This window comes from Pholcus phalangioides, unplaced genomic scaffold (assembly GCF_987345545.1).
Source record: "Pholcus phalangioides strain wild (caught in Gottingen) unplaced genomic scaffold, Ppha-v1.0 ptg000011l_1, whole genome shotgun sequence".
Classification (NCBI taxonomy): domain Eukaryota; kingdom Metazoa; phylum Arthropoda; class Arachnida; order Araneae; family Pholcidae; genus Pholcus; species Pholcus phalangioides.
This window is the reverse complement of record NW_028301604.1, coordinates 49,558,002-49,576,113: the sequence shown is the minus strand read 5'-3', so window position 1 is coordinate 49,576,113 and position 18,112 is coordinate 49,558,002. Positions and strand designations below refer to the sequence as shown.

The window sequence follows — 18,112 nt, the reverse complement described above, 5'->3', positions numbered from 1 at the left end:
TTGCTGATATAAGTCACGTGGCACCTCTGAGCACCTGTTCGGAACAGTGCGTGAATGGGCTTTCGCTCTCTACTTATATTTCTTCTCAATGGCTGTAACTAGTATTGAAGATCATTTTATTGTAGGGGGGAAAACATCAAAATAACTCCTCGAGATCGACTGAGATGCCGCAAGATATTTAAAATTTCTAAGAGTGCTGCGAACATAAACAGGGTATGTAAACCCCTCCCCTCCGCTTTGCGGTCATCCACGAGACAAAAAGGAATTCGTCCATAAAAAAGAAGTGACCGTGAGAGGAGGAACCCTATTAAAACCTTGAGAATAATTCTTCATTTCTAAATAAACACAATTTTGAATAACATAAGTAAAAAATACTACATACTTTTTAGAAATTCCCCAATTTAATTTACAATGGAACATAGAAAAAATTACAGTAATTTCCGATAAATAAGTTGCATCCTGAAAAATGGCCGGAAAAAAGTTTTTGTGGAAAAATCGCCACTTTTTTTTGTCACAGCTTCGTATAAAGGCCGAAACACACTGTACTGACGTAACATGATTATTCTGAGTCTGGGTGTGGAAAACGTATCCATGAGATTTTTTTTTTGGGGGGGGGGGGTTGAGCCAGCTCTTCAAAATTAATAGCGAGGCCTCGATCCCATTGGCCCAATACAAGTTTACGCCTATGACCGGTTCCAAGCACTTCCCTGTGAAAAATTGGGGCCCTCACAAAAGATCTCAGCCCAAAAGCCCGGTTCAACAGAGACAAGATCATTTTAGTTGTGGCGGGAAGAATATGTAATTTTCTCATCCTCCCTCCCCAGAATTAGCAGCCCCCTCAAGATTTCCACTTGTGAAAACTGACTTCTTCCCTAGTTCCGGCCGTGGCTACCTAAGTGTTGGGGTACTGGAAACTGAGCTGCAACTGGGGGGTGAAATGGCCTTGTTGCAGGACCAGGAGGGTCGCAAATTTCACCCTTTAACCTCCCTTCAACATTACTTGAAATATTTAAAATTTCTAAGAGCAATGCTAACGTAAATAGTTTGGGAATCCCTGATTTGTAAGGAAGAAATTTCATATTCCTAGTATTAGAATGTAATTCTTCACTTTTTTGCTTGCTCCCCTAATTGTTTTGAGCAGTGTATATATATATATACAGTCAAACCTCGTTAGTGCGTCACCCGGTTAACATGTCACTCCGTTTACCGGATCACTTTTTGGAAGTCCCAATTGTCCTCAGGAAGGAATTGGCACAGCTATGGTTCACTCCGTTTAACGAGTCACTCCGCTTACTAAGTCATATTTTTGCTCTCCCAAGAGTGACCCATTAACGAGGTTTGACTGTATATACGTGTGTAATAAAAAAGTTCCATATGTTTCGTCTCAATTACACTATGGCACAAAGAGATTGACGGACACGCTTACCGACAACTTAGTTGCGTCTAAATGGGACCGGGGGGAGGGCTTTCTGATAAGTAACACTGAGATTTGTGAAATTTTAAAAGAGTGATATTTTTTAAGTTTTCAATGCCCATAATATCCAAGTTTCACGGGTTATGAGCTCTGAAATTCACTAATAAACTTAAAACTATGTGAAAATAGGCATTTATGGCACGAAAATTTCAAAAAAGGCATTTTCACTAAAAAAAGTTTAAAAATAGGCAAAAAAAAAGGCATTTATGACATTTTGCCTGAACTTCCGGAATCATTTGTACCAAAGAAATTTCGCAAAATCTTCAATATCGTTTTAACCGTGTTTGGCTGTATAAGTAAGGTACTTTTTTGAATTACAACTTTATGATCTGCAATTGCTGAACTGCTCAAGAACCTTTTTTGATCAGTATTGGCACCTAAAACTTTTTTGTGTAGATACCGAATTTCGGGCTGAGGATAGCATGAAATGTTTTGCACGGCATAATCCGTTTTGCTCATCGAGAAACTTCTGAAAGTGGTATTTTAACTCAAGTAGAGAATTACAGTAGTCTCTCAATAATTCAAGGAGAATGGGACTGAGGCCACCTCAGATTAAGTAAACAATTAGGGGACAATGCCGCTGTCCACCATTACGAAGAAAATGGTCAAACTTGCACATCTCTCAGTGACTCCCGAAAGTTGAAATGGTCTGCTTCCATTCAAGGGAATTTATGAAATGCACGAATCAGAAGACATTTCAGGGCACTTTTTGCCTTTTACAGACCTCAGTTGTACGTATTTTTCTTGTCCTGCGCATAGCCGTACATAGACTTGGAGGTCTGGGGGGGGGCACGTTGTGGGACGGACCTTATAACCAGAATGTCCTTTCTTCCTTCCTTGGAGAAGGACTCCGAGAGTGGTGCCTTGTAAATTTTTATTTTCTTTGTTTTTTTTGTTTTTTTTTGGTTACTTATACATGTGCATTGTTAAAAAAGTGCAATAAAAAGAATAGAAATACTTTGTTCAAAATATCCATTGATACGCATACAAATTGATACGACTGATGTTAAAATGTCCTCTGTTTTCTGCTATGGGACATATCTGAAAGGGGGAAAAAAAGAAATCGAGGGTCATCCCACGGCCCCCTTGACTCCAGGGCCCTGTCAGCCCTCCCTCTATGTGGAGGCCATGACTATCCCACTTCTGAATTATGGGCTTTACATCACTTGAATGATGAAACATGACGTGGAAGATATATTTTAATTAGGATTTAATATAAAAAAATGATACAAAACATGGAGCATCGTTCACATCCATCGAGCTTATATTACTGGAGGGAGTATGACGTCAACGGTCTCTGCCTTGGCAGTGATGAGAACGGTGTTCCCCAACAACTACGTCGAAAGATCACTTGACTTGGTGCAAACAAACACTACCCCCCATAGAGATCAATGTTAAAATTGTCGATTTTAGCATAGAAATGCGGAAATTTAGTAGGGTTTTCCTCCCCATCAATAATTGCAAAAATTGAATTGAATTTTTGATTTTCGAAATATTGAGTTCGCTTAGAAATACGAAGCCCAGAAAATTAAATATAAAATAATGAGCCAGACCCACTTTTGAGGTGGATAGCCATGCAATAACATTAATTTCAGCTTTTTATTTATATCTTCTCAAGCACGAAAATGAGAATTAATGTCTCCGTATTGTCTTATATTATCCAATTGCATCAATCCATATAGTTTAGGATGTTTTAGAATTAATTATGGGCCCATATAAATTACATTGAAGAAATTCTGCAGCTTTAATCAAGCATTTTTTGAAGCAAAAACAGGCAGATCGATTCATTTCTGTTTCTTTAATTTAGATTTGTTTCTTTCATGAGTCGCATGTGGCATTCCTTTCATGAGAGTAATTAAAGATAATTCCAGAATTAATGAAAGAGTTACTTTCAGCATTGACGAAATTGATAATTTCAAAATTAATGAAAGTGATAATTCCAGAATTAATGAAAGTGATAATTCCAGAATTAATAAAGATAATTCCAAAATTAATGAAAGATAATTCCAAAATTAATGAAAGATAATTCCAAAATTAATGAAAGATAATTCCAAAGTTAATGAAAAATATAATTGCAGTTCCAAAATAAATGAAAGTGATAATTCCAGCATTAACGAAAGATAATTCCAGAATTAATGAAAGAGATTTTGACAAAAGAATTATAATTCTGATCCAACATTAATGAAAGATAATTTCAGATTGATGAAAGAGATAATTCCAAAATTAATGAAAGAGATAATTCCAGAATTAATTAGAGATAATTCCAGAATTAATTAGAGATAATTCCAAAATTGATGAAAGAGATGATTCCAGAATTAATTAGATATAATTACAGAATTAACGAGATGTAATTTCAGAATTAATGAGATATAATTTCACAATCAATAAAAGAAACAAATCCAAAATTGATGAAAGCAATTACGTAATGAAAGAAATAATAATTAATAAAGGAAATAATTCCAGAATTAATGAAAGAAAATTCAAGAATTAATGAAGGAAAATTCCAGAATTGATGAAGGAAAATTCCAGAATTGATGAAGGAAAATTCAAGAATTGATGAAAGAAATTTTTTCAGCATTAACGAAAGAAATTATTCCAGTATTTATGAAATAAATAATTTAATCTTTTTTCATCTTTAGATAAGTTCTCTATCCTTTTTTTTAATCTTTAAAACACAATATTTAGAGACAGAACGGTACATTTCTATAGGCAAACGAGCTTTGTTTTCACCGAGTCGCTTGGTTTCCTTGCATTAGATGTTTAAACTGTCGCGGCGGCTGAATGCTCCCTCCAGTAATATAAGTTCGATGTTCACATCACATATCACGTCCCTTCACTCAAAACATCAACAATAAGATGTTTTGCCAGTGATGGGTGGTTGCCACCCATCACTGGCAAAACTCTTACCTCACAAATATTTGTAGTTATTGTTCTTACATAGGCTTTATTTCGATTTTCAGCAGGAGCAAAGTAAGGGGTATAGGCAAAAGTGTTTCATTGAGTAATTAACTTCACAAAATACTGTTCTTGTTGATGTTAAAATAAGACTTTTAAAAAGGTGATATATCTCGTCAGTGCCACTGATAGGGTTAATAGAAGAAATGTGTGGTTTGAAGATGGAAGAGAAGAGCTCTTAAAAGGTTTCACCCAGTTGTATTGTACAAGAAAAAAAGCAGCAATAAAGTGAAGAAGTGTAGGATGAAAAATGCTTCCATAAAAACTGAAACTGCAGCCATTCATGAAAAAATAAAAAAAAAGTACAAAGTCATGCCCTATAAAGAGAAGTTTGAAAAAGAAACTTAAATAATTTCAGCATCTCAAATTACCTGAACCTTTTTTTTTTTTATTTTACTGTATGAAAAATTATTGTAAAAATAGAGGAATTTAGCTGTGACAGTTTCATCTCTATGAAATAGTAAGGAAATTATAAAAATAAAAACTTTTATCTCTCTGTGGTCTTAATAAAATAATTCATATATAATTGGCACTATTCTTTATTCCATCAAAAGAAATTTGAAGAATAGCATTTAAAAAAATTGTTCAGATGTTAAAAATGAAAAAATTCTTGACTTTTTTTCCCCTATACATTATAAAGAAAAATTCAAAAGTTTCAAAATGATACACAACTTATGTAGCGTGCAAACCCAAGTTGATATTTTTTAAAAAAAACCAAAAATAACTGAGAAAACTCACTGACAGCTTGTTCAATGCAAGTTTTGTTTTGTTCAGGAATGAAGTCTCTCATCCCATTCAGCAATACCTCCAAATGCTCCTGCAATTATTTACTTACATCATATGGTTATTTATTAACTGCAAGTTATAAAAATGCACCAAAAATTAGTCACAGCTATTATGGTTTCAAAAACAAAATATTAGTTTGTGCAGTTACTATCAAGTTGCGATTGTTTCAACATTTTTTTTTTATTCCCTCATTTTATAAGAAACTAAATTCAGCTCATATGAAGTCATATTTTCATTTCTCTAATAGAGATTGCCATTTTTTTGTAAGTGAATACAAAACAGAAAACAGTCACAATAAAATTATCTATGACACCACCACCTAATCTACATTTCAAACACACACACACATAACTCAATTTCAAAATAAATACAATATGTTTTTAAATAAAAGGTTCGCATGGACACATGCATTTCACAGGGGAAGACATTGAAAGTTACTACATGGCAGAAAGAATTCAACACCATGATGGAATGAATGACATACAAAGAAGTTTTAAACACAAAAATTTATATTTCGAGCATGTGATCTTTATTTTCTCCAAATAAATGGGGAATAAAATTGAAGAATCATCTGTGGCAGTCGCCAAGAACACCAGACTCACAGAAAGACAGAAACACATGCTTAGTTATGCTCTCTCCCTATATAGTTTGTGTAAATAAAAATATTATTAATTGAAATAAATTAATTTTATGGAAATAAAATGTTTGTTTGAATGTGTGTACAAATACTAGTAAAGGCAATCTTTGGCCTACATCAAACAACAGAAATGGTGACATTGGTTCAAGAAACACAGAGCATTTTCATTGGGAACACATTATTTCAGATATACATATATATCAGACACATATAACTGCTTTCACAGGCCAGATGGCGGAATGCGAGAAATTTTATGCTAAGTCCTGCCCTCAGGGCGATTACAGTGACTTACTAAAGGCCTGGCAAGCTGAAAAATCAGAGGACCATGTCAACACCTACTAGAGAACAAGGCCTCCACACGAAGCATGTGATGTCACTGAGGTAGGCCATCTCACCTATAGCCATTGGATATACGCATAGGCGTAAAGTAATTCAAAATGTTGGGGGGGGCTCAGTTTCAATATAACGAAACTTCGTTTATACAACGCGTCGTATAAATGAAGTTTGTACGCTCATATGGGTCAAAACGTTGTATAAATGTGAAAGTCGTTTTACTGCAATTTTTTGAAAATGTCCCTTTTCCTTTTCCAGCCATAGCCCTTTTTCAAAGAATTTAATGGTTTTAATTCAAAATCATTGGTTTCTATTTCAGTGGAAAAAAATTTTGGTAGGCTGTGTGTCGTGGACAAGGCCGCAAGTTTCGATATGAACACTTTGTGCCTTGAACCTCATTGTCCATACTTTCTCTCTTTCAAAAAGAACACGCGGACCAGGCTCTATCGGATTTAGCCAATTTTATGGGGCGGGGCCGTGTCGGAGAAAACGTTTATAAACAATACACAGCGTTGTAGCTACTGACATAATTATATTGGTATCATCGGATTTGTCTTTGGAACAGCTAATAGACAATACCAATATTGTCTATTTACGTTGCAAACTTTTCGAGATAAAGAGCAAAATAATTTCGCTACGAAAGCGGGACGGGAGCCTAATGTCCAGACCGGAAAAGCTATTTAAACCAGAGTAGTACCCAGAGAAGCAAATAGATGCTTGGTCAGCCGGGGCAAGCACGCTTCCCGGATATTCTGACGCCCCTTTATAATGGGCAAGCATGCATTTTGGCACCCTCTTTTAATGTTGAATATAGGTAAAGAGGGAAAATTTGCTCCTCCTCTGGCCCGGCGCCTGTGGCAGCAGACCCACCTACTCCCCTGTAGTTGCGGCTCTGTACTCAGGAACTTAGCTTTCTTTTTTTATGACAGCCTAGCCCTGTAGCGGCAACAGTGTGGTGCGTGCCATAGTTCATTTGCTTAAAACTGTCAAGTAATTAATGGCCACTCAGTGCATAATGCAGTAAAACCTATATTTTGCGGATACCAGTGGAACAAAAAAATTCTTCCTTAAAAGAGAAGTGACCATTAATCAGGGGTTTGAAATACATACTTTTATTATACAAGGGTAAATTATTATTTGGCCGTAAACGAGAGGGTAACAGCATCTGAGAGGTGTCCATTAAGAGGGGTTTTACTGTATAAGAAAAATAAGCTAATTGTTTTCTCATAAAAGTCCACTGAACTCCAAGGATCCATAATTAAGAACAGTTGATTTCAAACCTTCGGTTCACGTGTTTAGACGCATTCTTGTTAGTTCCACCTTTTATCCATATCTGTGGCAGGCCCTACCTAGTAAATTCCGAAAATATCAAACAGTTGTCATTTTTGTGAGGTCCCTGTTCTGTTGAGGCTCCCAGGCCGTGCCTGATTGGGCGCATGTGTTAAGACAGCACTGATCTGTGGCCAATCATCATGTTAAATGAGCGAAAAAATTTAAAAGTTGGTGACTCACAAGCTATGATTTTTGGTGGGTTTCTAGATAAAACATTTTCTTCCCCCCCCCCGGTTCAATAAATTTTATGATGCAAAAAATAAAACACAATAATAGAATTCGTACCCCCTCCACCCTTCTTAGTCCTCTAAATAGTTGGCCACGCATCGAGTAATTGTTATTGCCTCGAGCTGGAGCCCTGTCAACACCACCCTTGGGGGAAAGGGGGCGGGCATGGCATCCATTCCAAGACAGTAGTGAGATGAGCAGGCCTAGACATAATACGAGTTCCCAAAAATCCTCCTAAAACAGTGGTTCTAAACCTTTTTAAAACCGCGACCAGATGAATCTAATTTCTATGAGTCTACGGCCCGGTCTGCAATAATTTACTCGTTCATAAGGTAATAAATAATTAATAAACAGCCAATTACTTTTTAATTCAGTGCAAATTGATTTATTAATTAATTAAAACCATTCACACAAACAAATTGATTAATTAATTTAAACACTTTAAAGAGATTAATTAATTTAAACACTTTTAAGAGATTAATTCATTTAAAATTCTTTTAATGAACTTATGAGTTGAATTCATTATTATATTACGGTTTTAACGGACTGTTAGAACGTTTTTCCTTTTTGGTGCTGTATTAATAATGCACAGAAGTCAAAATATGTACGTATGAACGAAGCACGTTTCTTCACCAACTGCAAACATCATCATTGAATAATATAATTGATCACAAAATTAAATCGAGAGGTCTTAATATATTGAATTTCATAGAATAATTTTTCAGTTTCATTCACAGTGGGAAAAATGAGAATCTTGCTATACATTTAAATTTATTTGTGCTGACTTACATCGACGTAATACTTATTTATTAGCACGTTTTGTTAATAATTTAGTGTAAATTATATTTTATGACCGATGTAAAAAAATTCTACATTGTAACTCACCATAAAAGTCCGCTGAAGAGCAGGAGATTGTTCAATTATGGGCGAAACGTTTGGTTAGGTGTATTCACGATAGATGCACATATAAATTGTGTAACTTTATAAATTTCCAGCGATTTTTCTACTCTAAAATTTGAAAACCTTTCTCTAAATTCGTAACAAAAATTTATATTTGTGAACCTATCATTTGAATAAATGAACAATACTACACTTGGAAAAAAGCACAACGGAAACTCGCAACGTAATTCACTGCATGCAAAGAAAACTGTATGGTACATCACCAGTCATGTGCACCTTGATGACTGATTCAAAACAATATATTCAGCTGGTACTTCACTGGTTAGTCGCTGACATTTGCCATGCACATGTCTTTCCTCATTCATTTCTGAGAACAGGTTAATACGTCCTCCATTGTTAGGCTGAGATCCCACCAAAGTTTTTTGCTGCTCGTCGATCTGCCCCGAGATAAGGGATTTCGTGGCGAACACCCATCGCTGTTTTTTGCTGCCTTTTTTTTGTAAAGTGTCACGTGACATCCCGGGGTTGGCTGAATTATTTAGCGCCAAATCGAAGCTGTGTCTGGTTAGCGGGCTAATTAGTTTTCGCAGTGTTAGATTTTCGCAGTGTGTTTTCGCAGCACAAACTATACAAGAGGTTTAAGCAAAATGGAATAACTGTAAAGACAGAAAATTATGCGAGTTCAGACTTTTCATTCAAAGAGAGCTGCCATAAAGGAAACAAACAAAGATTTGTTGACCATTCATTGACATTCTTTTGAGTGCTGGTAGTAAATGTAATCCAATCCAAGAAGTAGATGGGTGAAAAATGAAAGCTTGTAAAAAACCCATCGTTTTCGTGCAATTGCAGACTGATAGCCATCTACATAGTTTAGCACAAAGCTATCTTCAGCAAGCACTGAGTGGTCTGATGAGGAATATATTTATAAAAATCGAATAGAGAATGATTGCTCTGGGGTATTTTTTATGAATTTTGAAAAGGGGTGCCAATCCATTGCCTCTGCTGAAAAGAAATAAAGTCGAATTCAGTTATAACGAACTCCAAGAGACCAAATCATACATGAGGAAAAATACTCGCAAAATTTAATTTTTTAAAACTACATTGCTGTGATATCGTATTGGGACAGGAGCAGCTTAAGCGAGGGTGCAAGGGGTGCGGCGCACCTGGGCGGCAGCGTAGATTTTACTTAAGACAACAAAATTTAACACAGTAAAAATTCACGACATCACGCTTTTGAGGCATACTACAACACGACAACGGAAACTTTGAGAAAATAGACAAGGCCTCTGATCGTAATACCAGAAACAAGAATGTAAGCTATCTAGGCGGCTCCAGACAAAATCTGTACCCGTGTGGGACTTATTTTTTGCGCCTCCTACCTATTGCTCCCTCATAGCCCCTACCTCCTGCGTCAAGGAATCTTTCGTGGGGCCCCATGCCCGATTTTCCACGGGGCCCCTTCTACAGTTAATTTCTAGAGTGAAAAAAAAAAGTTAAAAGGATTTAGTCCCGGGCCTCAAGCTAGAGCCTGTCAGCCCTACCCTTAGAAAGCCATGCCCCTCCCTCACAATTTATCCAAACAATTCCTAACAAAACATTTTTCGGCCCTTCATTTCGGATTTTGCGCCCCTCCAGAGCCGACAGTTTGGTTTTTTTTTGCCAACGGAATATTTGTTTACCCATTCACCCCGGATTTAGCATCCTCTTAAGCGGTGCCCCGTGTGGTCACATGGCCAAGCGCCACCACTGTACTCTAGTACAAGGGCCATGTGTGCATTTTGGTTCCCTCACCCATGGCTCCCACAAGAGCCCGGGATAATTCTCATAATTTTTTGACTTTTTCAGGCTATAAATTAACTATAGAAGGGGCCGTGAGAAATCTGACTGGGAGGAGGCCTGCAAAGATCCCAGCCTAGGGGCCCATACCCTAACTCAGAATTTGATCCACAATAGTCAAATGAAAGCAAAGGAAAAATTTGGTTTTTCACTTGTCCGGCCCCTGGAATACCAGAAATACCTTTGAAAAAATTTTCTTAATAAAAATTACCCCGTTAAATATCATCTTTACAGGATAAGTGATGATGGCTCACAAAAATAAGTGCTCTTTCAAGGATTAAGTTATCTGGCATTTATTAAGAATGTTTTTTTGTTCTAGAATTATTTTACCAAAGACAAAAAATTTTCTACTTCAAAAGTGGGACGTATGGTCACACATATTTTGCACTGTAAACAATGATGTGAGGCTTTCTCCTGAAAAAACATCAGGTTAATCCGAAGCCCTATCAGCCTCCTGGCAGGGTCGCCAGTAGGAGCGGCACATGACGCTTCGCACCCGGGCGGCAGGTAAGCTTGAGCCACCCCTGTATTGGGACTTTTAATCGATACTTTAATCCTTCCTTTTAACTGCCCTACTACTGGGCTGCAGCATCCTAAATAATTTCAATGCAATTTTCCTATCCTGCAAGAACAATGTTGTGGACATTAAAAAAAAAATTCTAAAAAGGTGTATGACTACATTTAAAGTAATTTAAATCCGTTTATTAGACACTCATTGCATCTGCTGATTTCTAAAAAAAGTACAATAAATTCTCACGTAAGTCTTCATTTTGAAATGTCCATAACTCACTCAATGCGTCTCTTTGTATCTGTCAACCTAAAATTTATGGTTTTTAGTGTTGATAATACGCATGCAAAACCAATTCAGCGACGCGTTTTCACAATCTGGAAAAACTGCTTGGATTTGATAGTTGGAAATGTCTAAATGCCAAGTATTGGGTTTTAATTGTATCTTGCCAGGCATTATTAGGACTTCATTGAACGATGTAACACTTTGTAATATATATATATACTTTACCTTAGTTAATACAAGTTCTGGGCTTCTTTCAAGAAGATCTTTCAACCATACTTCACATATCTATGAAAATGGAATTAAATAAAATGAGACAGGCACATATACAGGGTGCATGGGAAAGTCTCCTCATCCTGGAATAACTTGCAAACTGTTGATCCTAGACACATAATTCCATATGGAAAAAAGTATCTAAATAACGTGTAGACCTCAGGTCATTTATATTGTGAGGGATTGTGTAAATATTAAATTAAAGAGATTAATTTTTTATTCGGTCATTCTGTCCTGGAAAACCCAATTAGAGAAAGTTGTTGCCCCATCTCTCCTGAGACCAACCCAAAAAAAATCCATATGCTTATTTGTTTACGTATTTTAATTAAAAAATTGCTGAAAATGAAGAAAAGAACTGCATGAACTAATGGACAAGCTCATTCTATGATTCACGTGATGTTCTTTCCCTCATTTTCTCAGCAATTTTTGAATTCAAACATCTCAGCGAATATTCCACTAAAAAATATGGATTTTTTTTTTTTTACTTGGCTTAGGGAGACAGAGCAACAACTTTCTAATTGAGTTTTTAGGACAGGGTGACCAAATAGAAAGTTAATTTTTTTATAACTATACAACGCCTTGTAATATGAATGATGGATACTTTCATATCATGAAAATTCAAGCATTTGCCATCTTTACATTTGCACCTACAGTCCAATGACAGTGCTGGAAAGGTGCACAGTTTTGTGAATTGCAGTCATCAAAAGTTATTCAAACGTTTTCCATCTTCACTTCAAAATATGGAAGAGAGATGGCCACACTGGCAGAACACAAAACAAGCGCAATTGTGATCACATTAGAGCTGTAAAGCACTCAGAACACACATTCTGGCATGTACCAATTTGTTAGAAATTCTGCAGAGGATGTGTGCGAGGTGCATGTATGCAATTAAATAGAAATAATATGAATGACATAGCTGAGATCTACACATTATTTGGATACCTTTTTCAATTGGAAGTATGATTCAAGGATCAAAGGTTCGAGAGTTATTCTAGGATAAAGGGATTTTCCTATGCACCTTATATAAACATAATATATAGAGAAAGGGAATTTTCAAAGAAGATAAGATAGACAAAACTGAATGCATGAAAATGTATTGATATTGTGTTGAACCTGTGCAAGGATCGTCATCAGGGAAAACCCGAAAAAGTTCAAATCTTGCATCGTTTGAAAAAGTAGGTGCTTCTGATATGTGGCTAGGCCTAAAAATGTCATGTTTAGTCCAATTAGGGTTAGCCTATCATTATTGTCAATCACTTTAGTGGAAAAAAGAAAAAAAAAAATTTTCAGATTTAATTAAAATGTTTTGAGACACCAAGAGACTCCCTCAAAATATGGGACAATCCTGTATACATGGCAAACCTAGATGAGATGAATGGTAAAAAACGGGGCAGCAGAACGAAAGGGTTGTAATCTTGATATTGGCTTAGTTTAAGAAAAGGTGGACTATCACTTAACGTAAATTAGGGTGACTTGGGTATATACAGTAACACCCCTCTTTTATGGCCAAATAATATTTTTCCCCTTGTATAATTAAAATATACATTTCAAACGAATGATTAACAGTCGCCCCTCTTTTACGGACAAATTTTTTTGTCCCGCTGGTGATAGAAAAAGAGAGGTTGTACTGTATACTCTAGTTTCTTATTTTAGATGATGCCATAGCCACTGCAAATGAAATAGAGAATTGATTGGAAATCTAGCCCTCAGAGAGAGTCTCCATGTTTAAAAATGGTGGTAGAATCTATCGTAGTATTATCCTGCATTTTTTTCCTCGTCTACTGTTTTCATTATCTGTGTTTGAAGGTTTCATGAAAACATTGCAAAATTTTTTTGCAGTTCTTAGTGGTTGCAATTTAGTGTTGATAGAAATTTGCTTTGGCAAGTATACTTATTGTTTTAACTGTGGATGATAATCAATTGTATTAAATCAGTTTGTTAAATACTGGTTGTTTTATTAGTGAAATGTTTGATATTTGTGGGGTAGCTTGTGAGGACAATACTTTATATTCATTACAAGCACACACAAGAAAATGTAAGGCTCCAGGTCCTAAAGAAATGAACTTTTAATTAATTCGAGCAACTAACATAAAATAGGTACCTTTGACTAGGCAGATTTACAGTGTAGACATCAAAGAAAAATTCCCTGTATTTATATTTGTATTTTATATGTATTTTCCCTGTATTTTATATGTGTGACCAGGCAGATTTACATTGTAGACATAAGAGAGAATAATTCCCTCTATTTATATTTGAAATAAAAAAAAAAAATGTAGTTCTATATATATACTTTTTATTATTTGTCCCTAATTATTTCCAGTTGGATCAGATAGAACATATGCTTCAAAAAGAGAAATATCTAGGAAGAATTGTTACTCCTTCAGTTGGAGTGATTTGTGTGTGTGTCGGTACACTACTCTATTACTCTGTACTCAAGTCATCTCATCTGAAGAGGTGACTTGGGTATGACTTTGGATTCATTTTTCTCCATTATAGTGAGTTACAAAACAATTATATATATATAATAACATGTCTTGACTAATTGACTGACTGATTCATCATCGACGAGCCGATATGGCTGAAGCTATATTTATGAAATTTGTTCAGTAGGTTTATTTCATGACATAAAGACTCACTAAGCAGGAATTTCCCAAAATTTGACCCCCTAAGGGTGCCATAAAGGGGTTCAAAGGTTATACAGAGAAATCATGCCGAGCCTAAACAGCTGGAGCTATCAATATTTATGAAATTTTGTCAGTAGTTTGATTTCCTGATGTAAAGACTCACAAAGAGGGGTTTTTTTTTCTGATTTGGCCTCTAAAGTGGTCATGGGGGGGACCTCAAAGGTTATATGGGACAATCATCACTGAGCCGAAATCACCAAAGCTATAAATATGAAATTTGGTCAGTAGTTTTATTTTGTAATGTGAAAACTCACTAACAATGGATTTTTCAAAATTCATACTGTAAGGGGGACATGGGGGAGGGGTTCAAAAGTTATATGGGGCAATCATCGCTGAGACCAAATCACTGGAAGCTATAAATATGTAATTTGGTCAGTATTATATTTTATAATATAGAGATTCGCCAAGACGGGGTTTCTGGAAATGCAACACCCAAGGGGTCATCAGGGATTCAAATGTTATTGGAAGGAAACATCGCCAAGCAATTTTCAGATTACCAAATCCACACAAGCGAAGCCACTGGTAACAGCTAGTCTTTGCATAAACAAATTGCTAAAAACTTATTTTTTCTAGTGGTGCTACTTTTAGTAACAAATGTTAATTCAAAGGAAATAACAAAGAATGCCCAAAATCTGTACACAAGTCACCCCAGTTTATAGTATCTAAATAAAAATTTACAATATTTTTTTTTGATAAGTTCTATCATACTATACCATTTTAAAAAAGAATAAAATGTCACAAAAATTATGGTTTTGTAAATTATTACAATAGTTTATGGTTTTATTAAACAGATTGAAGCAAGTACAACTGCTTCACCAGAAGTTGAAGCTGTTGTTGTGAAATGCTGAAGATACAGTAAAACTCCATTATAACGAGTAAATTATAATAACAATCTTGTTATTATGAGTAATTAGAAAGTGATTGTCAAAGAGCTAATGTTAAAGATACAAAACTATTTGCTTATAGCAAGTTATTTCTGAATGAAAATCATAACACATTCACTATTATGACAATGAAAATTCTTGAATAACACGCTTTCCTTTCCCTTTCTTCAGGAATTATATATAAAATGGACTGGAAAAAGGGTGGCTTTTTTTTTAAATCTCTTCACCCTATTCATAGGTGTTTAGAAACAGGGAATATCAGTACTTCCCCATAGATAAAAAGACTACATGTATCTAATCTTCTTGTTATTTATATAGGTGGTGGAAAAACACATTTTATCTGTAGGTGTGTTGGTTGGCCAGGAGGGGCATGACCTCTGGTTTTAACATAATTTTTATTTCCATTAAAACATCCTCCCCCTTTCTTTATTCTTGAAATATTCCAAAAGTGGACACTGGGCAAACAGGTCTTAATTATTTTCTCAGCCTAAAATGTCATTGAACACTTTTATAGTGAAACAAATACTTCAATTGCAGAAGCTTTGGCATTCCACAAAGTGCAAAATTTTGTTATACAATCAACATTGTATATACATACGCTATATTTCAGTAAAATTAGTTCAAAATAAAAGATAAATTTATCTACAGTCAATCCAGCTTGTAACATTTTTCAAAAAACTGTCATTGTTAGTGGCAAAACACTTGAAACAGGAAATCTTTATGTGTATTAGTAATACGTTGTATTAAGCGGGAAAATGTAATAAGTGAAATCTACTGTAGTTTTTCCCTTATTTATATGTTTCTGCGGTGCAAAAAAAAATCAGAATTTGTTTATAACAGGAAGTTCATTATAACAAAAATTTTCCCTCTGATTGTGAACTGTTGTTAAAATGGAGTTTTACTGTACTCTAAAAAAAAAAAGATACTTTTTCTGTAGAATAAGATAAAATTCACAGAAAACTTTAAAGTGTGATTGTCCTCTTGCAATATGCTATGAAAAAACTTTACTATGCAGAATATACTGGCCAAACTTTTATATTGCTTGTATTTCTAACAATATTCTATTATAATATGGGTAGACAAAAACTACTTGAGTAGTTTGAAGGGCCATGCAAGAGAGACTGTAATGAGAGATTGATGTGAAATTTATGAGAACTTTGTGGTGGTTGTGAATAACAATGAATGCTAAAACCCTCTTGTTTTCCACATGCTTTATTCCTCATTTCTTAAAGAGTATTGAGCAAACACTTTTGGATAATGGAGCTTGAGTTCCATTACTTGCTGTGGTTGATTATAGGACCAGTTCCAATTCTGAAATAAAACTTTAACCTTGCCATTCTAATTTTGTAACAACGGCTGTGACTGCAACATATCATAGTCACATGTTAGAAGATATCTTGAGCACACATACATATATGAAAAAAAAATAAAACAATTTTCTTCATCATTTCATTCATTATATTTCCCCACATGGCCATGGTCCTGACTTTAAACTAAAATTTACTCAGTTACCTGAAGAGAGCACTATTTTGACACCACCTGAGATTTTGAACAAAAGAATAGGAAATTGAGAACATCCTCTCCTCCCTGATTCAGCACCTGGGGCATCAGACAACCTGCCCTCTTTTACAGTGGTGGATTAAAGTTGGTCAAGGCTCCCAGGTGCTAAAGAAAATATTGGGCCCTTAAATTAGAAAATAATGTGAAGTTTGGGTTTTCGGGGCCTGGTGCACTTGCTGTTAAATCGGCCTCTGCTCTTATAGTTATAACCCTGCACATTCCCTTCAAACCAGTCAAGAAACATTATACACCCTGTATGGTACCCCCTCTTTTGGTGTAATAAATTATATTCTGCTCTTTTGGACCTGTATGTTACATCTTACATATTCACAATATTATAAAAATTTACTTTACAAATGCCAATTAATCACAAGGAAGGGACTACAAAAGCTCTTGATAACAGCTAAAAAATTAAGGGGTCATAAGGGTTTCTTTTTAAACAATCAAGAATTTAAAAATATACTGTAAAAACCTAGAATTCATTTTTAAGATGATTCCATATCCTGGTTTGCAGTCAATAGGGTTGAAAAATTAATATAAATAAATAAATAAAAAGTGATTTAACAATAAGTCCATTTAATTGTATTTATTTAACAGTAAACAATTACCGTGTCTGCATCTTCTGTGAGCACTTTCACAATTGTTGCTCGTCTCTGTGAATCTTTTTTCAACACGTAGAAGTTGCCTAGTTCATTTTCTGTCTGAGGACTATCTAATGGAGGGCTAAGAATTCCAGAGCTGGAACGTCTCATATCAGCAGAATCTGTGCTATAGGTAGAATTATGAAATCTTCATATCATCATCAACTCATGCAATATCAAGTAAATAAAAAATATTTTGGGTGACATATTCAACTTTTTGAGATTCACACTATTTCACAAAAGTCGAAGAGGTGACCTTTAATCATTTACTGACAAAAGAAGGGCATTGTAGAAAGCAATAAGGGATAGTAAAAGGAATAAGTTGAATCTAGGTTGGCAGATTACTTTGGCTCTGACCCAAAATCATTTTTCATGTACGTCAATAATTGATGTTAGAGGACAGTTACCCCCTGCCTCTTGATAGGAGGGATAGAGTGTACAGTGTAGCCATGTTTAGTGCTTTCAATGACTTTTTCATGTCAGTCTTTAATAGTGAAGGAGACATTCAAAAGTAACGGTGCATCATCATGTGACAAAGTCCTCAACTAAATTCAAGTGGAAGATGTGGAAGTCCTAAAACTTCTAAAAAATGTATGTGCAAGGAAAGTACAAGGACAAGACTATATTTTTCTAGAGTCCTTAACAGGGCTGTAGTGTGCCTTCTCTTGGCCCCAGGGCAGACTTTTTCTTCAAGCCCCTCTTGAAAGGGTTATTATTACTATTATGCAAAACAAGTATAAACTTCTATGGGGCACCTATTCGGCTCAAGGCCATGGTTGTCACAGCTCAGTTACAGCCC

At 35.4% G+C, this 18,112-nt stretch overlaps 1 protein-coding gene across 4 annotated transcripts in view; it reads right to left on the bottom strand.

Moving 5' to 3' along the window:
* The window catches only part of Ask1 (apoptotic signal-regulating kinase 1), a 606,402-nt gene that overhangs the window by 101,157 nt on the left and 487,133 nt on the right, over positions 1 to 18,112 (bottom strand). For all 4 annotated transcript variants that reach the window (XM_089239611.1, XM_089239614.1, XM_089239612.1 and 1 more), the window contains 3 exons: positions 17,281 to 17,440; positions 11,500 to 11,559; positions 5,168 to 5,246 (listed from right to left, as the gene is read on the bottom strand). In XM_089239611.1, coding sequence (XP_089095737.1) covers positions 5,168 to 5,246; positions 11,500 to 11,559; positions 17,281 to 17,440 — 299 coding nt within the window. The remainder of the gene's footprint in view (positions 1 to 5,167; positions 5,247 to 11,499; positions 11,560 to 17,280; positions 17,441 to 18,112) is intronic.